Source organism: Parasteatoda tepidariorum, unplaced genomic scaffold (assembly GCF_043381705.1).
Source record: "Parasteatoda tepidariorum isolate YZ-2023 unplaced genomic scaffold, CAS_Ptep_4.0 HiC_scaffold_1096, whole genome shotgun sequence".
Taxonomy (NCBI): domain Eukaryota; kingdom Metazoa; phylum Arthropoda; class Arachnida; order Araneae; family Theridiidae; genus Parasteatoda; species Parasteatoda tepidariorum.
The window spans coordinates 5,313-16,903 of NW_027261328.1; the positions used below are offsets into that span (position 1 = coordinate 5,313).

Here is an 11,591-nt window from a genome sequence, read left to right on the forward strand (position 1 = left end):
TCACGGGCAGAATTTTCTGCTAATCCTAATATTAAACTTGTTCACAAAAAAAAGCCTTTTCCCACCCTTTATTTAATATTCATTTTTATCTATTCCTTTCTATTTGGAACTTTTTTTTATTGAATGCGCATTTAAACAGTAAACACTCAAGATAATAAAAAAAAGAAAGAAAAAAATATCTTTCATTGAATTTCATGGTTGGGTTATACATTAGAAATCTATGAATGTAAGTTATTTATTATTATTATACTGTATTATCACAAAATGTAACTTTACTACGGGATGTGTGGCAACAGGAATTTAACTATTGGGACAATATTTCCCAGATTACAGCGGCATTTATTGAAGTTACGGTCCACCACAACTTATTAGAAAAAGAATAATTTTATGAGCAACCGCGAAGAGCACACAGAGAAATAATGATATTCAAATTTCCCTACACCTTTATTTATATATAAATCTGAGCAAAAAAGAAATGTGGAAAACCGTTATCCTTATTAATGCATTTCAGAATCTTATTAACCGCAGTTAACAACTCGAAAACATAACTTTTTTACATAATGTTAATCATATTGCTTTCCTAAATGAAAAGATATATAAATACTTTTATATTTGAATAAATAAAAAATATACGAGGAAAAAACATTTTATCTAAGGGCCCCAAAAATTTGAATGGCCTAGAAATTATTTTTAATGTAGTGCTGCCATCTATCAGAAAAAATAGGAGTTGTATTTTCATATTTATTTTCCTTTGACTACGTCACAACCCCCATCTAACTTTATCTGAGAAAGAAAGGAGTAGGTCGTCGTCGTCGTTAAAGAATCAGATGAAAAGTCCCCTCGCCCCGCCCATTTTGCGTCATAGCGATAGCTACTCCTCTTTGCACTCGAAATCACCATTCTCAGTCAATGAGAAATAAGTTTCCATTTGTTAGCTCCTGGTTCTTCCAAATCCATAGAGGTTTCAACCGGTGTTGCAATCTGTTCTACCGTTGATCGAAGTTTCATTATCTACGTTACTTAACTCATACTCATATGTGATGGTTATCTTAGCATCAGCCCCGCTAGGGGCTCTAATTAATTCTCTGAGTGGAAATAAATAATAAATCGCCGAAGCGCAACTGAAAGGTGAAAGTTGGGGTTCAGTATCTTTTACTGAGAGAAAATTAAAATGAAGTAGTGTGATTGAACAAACAAGTTTAAGAGAGAGACGAGGTTTTGTGGCAGACTGCCTCGCCTCCCTTCGAGGTATTACCCCCGAACTTCTCAGGTGCACAGTAGCCACATAGCCTTAGAGAAAAGGAGAAATACATAATAAATGCGCAAAATTATTTACAAGATTTTACAGCTATTTACAAAATTTACGGGACAAAACTCCGTCGGACAGGAAAAAGGTGCTTGCCGGGCTATATTTTATTTTGTCTTTGATGAGCTCAAAATCAAAATAATACTTTTATATTTGAATAAATAAAAAATTTACGAGGAAAAAAACATTTATTCTAAGGGCAACAAAAATTTCAATAACCTAGAAATTATTTTTAATTTAGTGCTGCCATCTATCAGAAAAAATAGGAGTTGTATTTTCATATATTTGTTTTCCTTTGACTACGTCACATCCCTTATCTAACTTTATCCGAGAAAGAAAGGAACAGGTCGTCGTCGTTAAAGAATCAGATCCAAAGTCCCCTCGCTCCGCCCATTTTGCGTCATAGCGATAGCTACTCCCCTTTGCACACGAAATCATCATTCTCAGCCAATGAGAAATAAGTTACCATTTGTTAGCTCCTTCCTTTTAAAGCGCGAAATAATTTTCAAAGGAAAATTAGGAAACCCTTAAAATTTTCAGATTTAATATTTTAACCATTTTGTTGCATTAAATTTTTTTTTTAAACTTTTCGCATGGTGAAACAATTATTTAATAATAATTACCACCTCGTTGGAAGGCGAACTTTCTGTCCCCTGAGCCATCACGGGTCGCTTAAAGCATTCTGTAACTCTTTTTGCGCTAGCAAGAATCGCCAAGGTTGTTGTATTTGAATTTTTGCGCTAGCAAGAATCGCCAAGGTTCTTGTACTTGAATTTTTAAAAAAAAACATGCAGTTGTCTGCCTGCCAGCAATATCCTACATTCTGTACTTTTTTTAAATTTTATTTATTACTAATATTGAAATAGTTCTTCTACCAGTATTTTCTCTTTTCCCGGCGGGAACGTGTTAATGGAGGTCGGTAGTTCTTAGGGGTTACCTCAATGACTTCAAAATGTATCGAAGGTAAAAAGGGCAACAAAAAAAAATCACGCTGAATAACTTTTAAGTTAATGATCGGATCTTCACCTTCAAGCACTAGTTCTTTACAGTTCAAAGGGATGACCTAAGAGTGAGTATGGTAATTATTAAGTGTAGACGATATNAAGGAGCAGGTCGTCGTCGTTAAAGAATCAGACCCAAAGTCCCCTCGCTCCGCCCATTTTGCGTCATAGCGATAGCTACTCCCCTTTGCACACGAAATCATCATTCTCAGCCAATGAGAAATAAGTTACCATTTGTTAGCTCCTTCCTTTTAAAGCGCGAAATAATTTTCAAAGGAAAATTAGGAAACCCTTAAAATTTTCAGATTTAATATTTTAACCATTTTGTTGTATTCAATTTCTTTTTTTAAACTTTTCGCATGGTGAAACAATTATTTAATAATAATTACCACCTCGTTGGAAGGCGAACTTTCTGTCCCCTGAGCCATCACGGGTCGCTTAAAGCATTATGTAACTCTTTTTGCGCAAGCAAGAATCTCCAAGGTTGTTGTATTTGAAATTTAAAAAAAAACATGTTGTTGTCTGCCTGCCAGCAATATCCTACATTCTGTATTTTTTTTACATTTTATAAGGAAGCAACAATGTCCCAAAATTTTGTTTTCCGTAATGCTAATATATCGCTGCCTAGTTATGGACATGTACCTTGGAATTTCTGTGTACCTTGGAAAATTGTTGCCTTTTGGAGTTATGCTCAAAGTTAGTGAAAAATGCAGTATTTGGGGGTATTTCTGATCTGAAAGTCTAAGTTAAACAACAAGTTCCGATTCTTTTCGTTATTACTATTTATTAAAATTCACTATTAGAACAGGTACTGCAATCCAGCATTTTCTTGGGTTATTCAAGCTGTTAGTAGCCATTCAAACAATGCAAAATTTTCCTTTTTTTTAAAATTTAGCTTCTTTTAAAACAGCATTGTTGCTCTGAAAAACTAATTGTTCCACGTTACAGGTAAATGTATCTGCTAACACACAAAAAAGTAAAATAAATTTTGGACCTTCCCCCATTTTCAAGAAAAAGAATTAACAAAGTTGCGTTAATGTTATGTTTGTAAAAGATTTTATAGAGTGGTAGACAATTATGGGCTGAGAAGATTTATTAACACGTTCACGCCGGCTNATAAATGGAAGGAATATATAGAAAGCATTCATTTTACTACCACTTTAAATATACGCCATAATAATAATTTTATAATTCATTTTATAATTTACGCCAAATGCGTAAAAGTTGGCAGGTATGCAATTATGTACCAAAGCTTCCAAAATTATTGGTAATTTTTCCAGCATTTTAAAATTTTCATTGCGATAGAGCCTCTTTATTTATTTACAAAAAGATTGGGTGCCGGAGCCGTGCAGCGGCCTCTAACCCATACATCGTGAAAAATAATTTAACCATTGTATAAAAGCATTTTGTGTTGAGCAACATTATGGTAGCTTTATTCGATAGTAGGTTGGTTTCTTAGGTTTTCTTGGTTTTTCATACAGGTTTTCATCTGTATGAAAAACTGTTAGAAATGAGCAACAAAACATAAAACTGTACACTCTGTTATTTATCGCTTATTACTTGCTCATTTCTTCGTATGATTTAGCTTTAGGTTTTCAATTAGCATCAAATTTAAAGAGATTAAAAATACTGTATGCGATGGAGCAGGGGTATTTTTTCACCCAATAATTCGTCACTTTTTTTTCCAGTGATCATCATCCAGGATTAAAATATTTTCGCCCTCTCCTCAAATCTAATACACTTTACACAGACATCGATGTTGCTGACATTAGTTGTTTTACCACACGTTCTAAAATAAAATGTCAATCTGAATTAATGAAATTGAAATCACTTATACTTCCGAATATGGAAATAAAAACTTCGTAAATATTTACTCCTGTATTCTGCAAATTTTACTGTAGAATTCGCTACCAGTTTATTAAAACTGTGTCAAAAAGCGGATCATTAGACATCCCTGCAAAGGTTCCACAACCCCTTTTAATCTCAACGTCCACATTGCAAGTCAAAATTTTTTAACACTCCTTCATGAAAGTTCATTACAAATGTTTATTAAAATTTTACGATTTAATACTTTATAACTGTTTTATTAAATTAAAGTTAGAATGATTTTTTCCATCACTGGATACAAATACTTTAAACACAGATACACAACTTATTATATTGAGAAGTTTTTCAGGATAGGCAATAGTAATTCAGTTTAGCTTTATTGTTATTTGGCTACCACTTAAAATGTTCTGTTTCTTCTGGGTGGACAGCTATGCTACTAAAGCTGTGATCTAGAAGTAGACAATTCAACCAAGTTTCATTTCTTCGTCATCAGCACCTGAATGTTTCCAGAGATGATGCTCTGTGATTTAGAACACAAGTAGGATTCGTGACGCACGTAGTGTTGTCCTTTATCTTCTTTTCCTTTATTTTTTCAGAATTCCACTGTTGCAGTTCAGCAGATCCAAAAACAATGAATGTGACAGAACAAATGAAATAAATAGCCACAGTTGTGTAGAATACTTTACTCCAGTTTTCTATTGTGGTCTGAAGAGGAAATTAATGTTAATAAATTACTTGTTTTTGCAAAAAAGTGGTTAAAACATGTTTTTAGCCGAAAAGAAAAGAATTTTTAAGAAGAAAAAAAACTGACTTTTATTGGTTAAAGGGAACATGTGTTGGCGATTGTTGTTCCGAGTTGTCGCCAATACGATCTATGATCCCTACAGCCAATAAGAGCGGTTTTTATATTTTGCGATGCAGAGCAAAAATATCGACATTTAACCTATTCGTTACGCCCACTTTATTTAGTCGACATCTACTCGATGACCTGTTTGCTGTACTAAACCGGCGTCCACGTCATGTATTTGTACCGGACGAAATCGACGTCCACTCGCTAAACTGCCTGTACGAGTGCCGTACTAAGCAGGCATTCACGTGATGACTTTTGAGTATTTGCCCCGTACTAAGTCACCATCCTCGCGATGATCTATGTGTACGTGCGCCGTATTTAGCCAGCGTCCACGTGATGACTTGTGCGCATGCATGGCAACGTTACTTTTAAAAAGTAACGAGTAAAAGTACAAGTATTTTTAAAAAAAGTAATGAGTAAAAAGTAAAAAGTTCTTATTTTAAAAAGTAACGAGTAAAAAGTACAAGTANCTCGCGATGATCTATGTGTACGTGAGCCGTATTTAGCCAGCGTCTACGTGATGACTTGTGCGTACGAGAACCATACAAAGCCGGCGTTCATGCGAAGATCTGTGCGTACGAGAACCATGCAAAGCAGTCCTACACGCTATGACTCGTGAGTACGAGTGCCGTACTAAGACGGCATCCACGCGATGACTTGTGTGTACGAGTGGAGTACTAAGCTGGTATTCATGCTATGACCTTTGTGTAGATGCGCTGTTTTTAGCTGGAGCCAGCGTGATATTGTTTTCTAACCAGTCGAATTTACTCCAAACTTCCACTGGATAATATTCCAGTGACCTATATTGAAACTATGCCACTTTTAGTGTAGCTTAAATGCGCTTAGTGTGCTTTGTAAGTGTATTGTTTTGTAAGTTTATTGCTACAAAAATACTTAAAAAAGCATTTCCAAACTTAACTTATGGAGTGTTACTAATAATTTAGAGAGAAAATAGCTAATTGCGAGAAAACATGGCGAATATTAAGCAGAAATTAACGGAAATCAGACGAGTTTCCTTTATTTTATTTTTCAAATTTAGTTCATATTTAGTTTATAGCATGTAGAAAAAAGTAAAAATAAATCTAGTGCATTTTTTATAATCATGAATAATAAATTCATGTGATTGTTTTTAGTTAATTTTTAATGCATAGTATAAAATTGACTGATATTGACTATTTTTCGCCTGAAAAAGAGATAGTAAAGAACATTAGTAGTGAGTTAAAGAGCAGAAGATAGAGCCCGTTATCTTTTTTCTATTTTATTTTCTATTTTATTTTTTATATACGTTAAAATTGAAAGGCATTTTTAATAACTATATTTCGTATTTTAACGTAACAGGTAGGTAGGTACTTTATTTCACTAGAGCTACACAATGGGTTATTGGCGACTGCCTGGAAAACATCGTAGAGATTGCTATCACATGCCATCACAATTTTGATGGCCTTCTTGCTTTGGTAGTCCGACGAGTACTTTACGGGTAGTCGAGCACTTTACGGTAGAACAGTTTAACGAGGACCAATACCACGCACCCTCGGTTCTTACGGCAGACTGATCAAAGTCTCCCACTAGCTTACTGACAACAGTCAGCGTTGCTTGACTTTGATGCTCAAAAGGGAATTCATGTCTTTACGATCAATCCACTGCAGGACTTAAACGTAACAGTTAAGGAAATAAATTTTAAAAAATATATTTGTTCCAAATATTTAAATTGTGCAATTTGTATCGCATTTTGTTTAATTGTGCAAATTGTTTTTTGTTTTCATAATTATTGACCGAAACAATTTTAATAAAATCAATTTTTTTTAATTCTTCTTTTAATCTACAATTGCGAACTTTCTATTATTTACATTGATACTGCATGTATATCTAGTACAAAGTCCGACGGTCTTTGGTTTTTTAAAATAAGCAATTTAAATTATTTCGGTTTTTCACAATAATTCATTTTGCGATTGTTATTACATTTTACTTTTTTGATGCATCTTACATCCCTGTCATCCCCATATTTATTAACTTTTTTTATTTAACCAGGATTGAAGAGCAGACCCAATTCTGAGTTTGCGACTATCAATGATCAACTTTATAGCCTTATAATTTTCAACCCAAAACAAAAGACGAGGGAACTCTTGGATCAAGCATTGGGACAGACTAGCTTTCACGGAGAACTTTTTGATGGAACTAACCCTCTTTTGCGTTAAATGAAGAGGAGAAAAACGAAACCTTAACCCATGATCCTGCTACCACTAAGGATACTTCACGTTAGCCAATGCCAATCGAGAGCAGAATTCGTATCAGCCAGTCCCTGTTAGTATTCGAACCTGGGTCACTTCTTTGGGAGGCAAACTCTCCATCCCTGAACTACAGCGGCTCTATCCCGTATTTTATTATTTTTCTTAGCATTGAAAATATAAGAGAAATTTAACTTACTCCACTGTGTAGGAAATACGCTACCGCCATTGGCGCTATAAGAGAAATCTAACTTACTCCACTATGCAGGAAATACGCTACAGCCATTGGCGCTATAACACCAGACAAGCTAGCGATTGTGTTTGCTATGCCATAAATAGTTCCTAAAGCGATTAAACAATATATTTGATAAAGTTTTTAAAAGTAATACTAACTTAAAACAAGACATGAAGTTTATAATCTAAAATAGTAGGAAAAGCAAACTAACATAGAAGTTTAAATTTTTCTATTATAACATGCCATGCAAATTTCATTTTTAAAATGCTTCATTTATCTTGAACTTACCAGAAAAGTTAGGCGTCATATCCACAGTGGTAATGTTATATCCTGAAAATACGCAACCATCAATTCCTAATCCAATGGACAGTAAGGCAACTATGAGTTCGGGACGACAACCAGATTGTGTTATAGCCAATAAACAAATAGCTGGAGCCGTCATACCTAAGAAAAATTAATTATAATAACCTAATTTGGACATTCTGAACTACAAAATGTTTTCTTTACAAATAGTTCCTAAATCAATCAATTCCTATTAATCAATAATGTTAAGTATATAAAAAAAATTAACTATAATTAATACAGTAAAGTTGGTGCCAAAATAGTACTCTTTATACATTAAATCTCTTACTACAACTATTTGTTTCTATTGACTTGTGTATAGTCTCATTTAATTCAGTGATAAAAAAGGCAAAGGAAGCAAAGCCTCACTTGTTTTAATCGTAATGACAGGTCCGTAAACAAATAAAAAATTGTTTGGTTGCTTATTTGATTATTTTTATACGTTACTTTTAGTACGTAAAACGTTTATAACTTTTAAACTATTAGTTTGATCGTTACGGGATTCTCTTATTCAATTCATAGTGAAAAATACTCCAAAAACGTTAAATCAATTATCTTCCCTCAACTCATCCCCATTTCCGTCAAAAGAAGGGTAAGCGTACAAATTATATATGTACCTAAAAAAAACTTAATTCTACCTAAGGGCTATGTACCCTTACTAATCACATTCAAGCGCTTTGAAGTTCCTTATACAATTATAAAAAAGGATGTAACTATGAAGAACTTACAAGACAAAATCTGCAGATAGTATAATCATCGTATAACACCATGAAATAATTTGGTTACTAAATCATAAGGGTCGGGACAGCCTGGTTGGCAGAGCCCTATATTCCTGTTTGTGAGAACTGGCGTTCGAATCCAGCCTGCTGAATACTCCCTGTATAGTAAATAGTGACTGGTGCACATTAAATCTGTCGGGTCACAAATTTCTACATCTTCTCATTACAAACCAAAACCTCTGGGGGTACTGAGTTGGAAATAAATCGTTCTCTAGTTCAGGTCAAATTATAATCTGTGGACGAATGAATGAATGTATAAATAGGTTTGCCCTATCAACGGGTGTGGCAGAAGACGAATTCTTGCCCATAGATGGCACCACTGGAAAAAAAAACAATCGCCCCCCTTCTGCCTTAATGATCGACAACAATAGCAACAACAACTAAACAAAAAAAGATATAAATTAAAACATTCAGAGTGGAAAGTAAGTTACGGCATCGGGGAACTTACCCTATTGCAAAGGGTTAATTTAGAGCGATATTTTTTTTTAAATTTTGCTGCCTTACATGTAGAGTAGATAATGAGAGTAAAAGTGTTGCGAACTCGGTGCAGTACTAAGTTAAATAAAAAATTAAAATAAAATAAAATACTGAATTCTCACCTATAGTATTGAACAATTTTCGAATGAATGTGATGGAAAACTTGTTGGCCTTCCTAAGTTTATCAGCAGCCCATGATGCAATCCATGAAACAAACAATTGTAGAATGAAAGGAATTGCAGACAGGAACCCATTCTAAAGAATTGAATACGAATGTTCATAAACATACACCATAAATAACTTACGATCTAGTGATCGGAGTTTCACGTGTTGGAACTCAGTGTTAATGATTCAAGAACCTAACCTCAAATATGCGAACTAATTTGTGTTAACTTTTAAGTTGAAGAATCAGACTCAAAAACAAACTTTCTCTGATTAAATTTACATTTTTATCGATGAATTTGAATACTTGACTTTTGAACTGTGAATTTGAATTTGTAACTTGAATTGTAAACTTGAATTTGTAACTGTAAGAGGAAGGGTAGTCATTTTCTGAAAAATGGGGTACCCATAATTTAGGCAAGAGGGAGGTCAAAACTTTGGATCTCTAGATGTTTATTACAACTTCTATGTATTTCAAATAGAAACTTTGACTTTCTTAATGTTGATTACACTTTCTACATATTTCAACACCACCGAAACTTTATATCTTTTGATGTTGATTATAGTTTCTTCTTATTTCAACATTCATAAGGAATTATTAAAGACAATTGAAATATTTTGGCGTCAAACATAAAACTCGATTATCCCAACATAATTTCGTGGAGAAATATTTTTCTTATTATTTAATTTACTAATGGTGATAAAAGTTTTTAAATGAAGATATGTTAATTTTTAGACCAGTTAAACCTACACAATTTTAAATGATTAAATCCAAATTTGAAAAGAATCGGTTAAATAGTTTTTCAGAAATTGAGATTAATGAATTCAACTGTGTGATTAATCCTCGACTTAACTTTCTACATTAGAACATAGGAAAATAAAAAAAAGCAGAATTATTTTATTAAAAGTAACCTTAAATAAAATTTGTTAAACAAATAAGAAAAACTATTTAAAGCTATGAAATTTTTTTAATGGAAATAAAAATTAATTTTAATCAAAATAATTATTAAAGGGGATAAAAATGATAATCATTCCGTAAAGCAAGTTTAAATGCATGCCTGCAAACTACTACGTTTTCAGCAAAATATTTTATAGAGTAGTAGACATTTAATAACCAAATCTTCCAAAATGTTTGGTAATTTTCCTAACAAATTAAAGGCTCGTACTAAGTGGCGTTGTATATGAACCTTTAAATCATTTATACGTAGTGGTTCGGAAAATAAGTTAGTTTAAGAAAAATATAATGAATTAAAGCATAAACTTAGCTATTACTTGAAAATTTTTTTTTACAAAAAGCTTAAGAAGTTGGCAGCCCTGTAAACGTAAAAAAAACTTATTTCGTATTTTGAAGAGAAGGATAATTTACATGTTAAAATTACTTACCGCTGCCAAATCATAATGAAGAATTGTGGTTAGATAAGTTGGTAACTCTGTCATCAACATGAGGTAACCGAAACTATGTCCTATCATGGCAAATGTAAAAGCCCATACAGGTGCGGACATTATTATTTCTTTCCAAGGGATTGGGATTTTCTAGAATATTAAAATTTAATAATTACATAGTTTCCAGCTTAGTGCGGTTATTGGGAAAGATTACGCAAATTCATAAATAAATAAAAAAAAAATCAGAGAAAGAAGAATGTCGACAGGGAACATTTTTTTTTTTTGCTGGAAAAATCTGAAAATGAGTTTTTAAGAAAATGAGCATATTCATAATAGTGTTATTAAATTGCCGTTGTACGAATTTAAATATTTTTTCAAAAATCACTTAATCGTTTACGATTCTAAGTACGAAGAGATTCTTAAAAAGATACGTATGAACCCTCTTGATCCCGTAGGCTGAAGTTTTACCCCATATCGATTATGTTTAGTGTCTGAAAAAGCGTGTACGAAAGTTTACTCTTTGTGAAATTTGGATTAAAACAATTATTTGGATTTAGATTGAAATAGTTGTTAAATTTGGGTTTAATATTGAACAGAGGCATTTTCTGAGCTGTGTCCATTTTCTAAAAATCGCATTTGAAGCTGTATTCAGAATAAAAATGGCTCACCGATGGTTTACTTCAAAGGATAAGTGTCTAAAAAGGAAATTTTGCAAATATATGTTTGAATTATTGATTTGAAACAGTGAGTAAAACTAGATTTTGAAACTTTCAAAACCAAATTTTTTGCCACGAGCAAAAAAAAAAAAAAAATAAACTGACAACCCCCTCCCTCTGAAATTGTTGACTTTAAGTCTCTCTTATTATTTCTTGTTAATAAAAAATTGAGACGAAATTCCTTCGTTTTTTTATTATTTTATGACAGCCCCTTGTGAGTCTCATGAAAGTTAACGCTGTTTTTCGAAACTCTATCGCCAAAGAAAAAAAAGCTATAGCTTAAGGGCC

General features: G+C 32.9%; 1 protein-coding gene across 1 annotated transcript; it reads right to left on the minus strand.

Moving 5' to 3' along the window:
* Positions 1–4,370: 4,370 nt before the first annotated feature.
* On the minus strand, positions 4,371–10,766 carry LOC122273092 (putative inorganic phosphate cotransporter). The gene is made up of 5 exons (XM_043057156.2): positions 10,588–10,766; positions 9,165–9,297; positions 7,733–7,888; positions 7,466–7,551; positions 4,371–4,839 (listed from the first exon to the last, which is right to left on the minus strand). Exons 1-5 carry the CDS (start codon positions 10,705–10,707, stop codon positions 4,624–4,626), a joined length of 711 nt encoding a protein of 236 aa, XP_042913090.1. The 5' UTR covers positions 10,708–10,766; the 3' UTR covers positions 4,371–4,623.
* Positions 10,767–11,591: the final 825 nt, after the last annotated feature.

Excerpts from the sequence above, each read along its gene's own strand:
- LOC122273092 (XM_043057156.2), bottom strand. The coding sequence starts at position 10,707 with ATGTCCGCACCTGTATGGGCTTTTACATTTGCCATGATAGGACATAGT. Across the intron at positions 9,298-10,587 it reads TTCATTATGATTTGGCAGCG|AATGGGTTCCTGTCTGCAAT; the intron begins GTAAGTAATTTT and ends TCAATTCTTTAG. Across the intron at positions 7,552-7,732 it reads TATGACGCCTAACTTTTCTG|GAACTATTTATGGCATAGCA; the intron begins GTAAGTTCAAGA and ends TAATCGCTTTAG.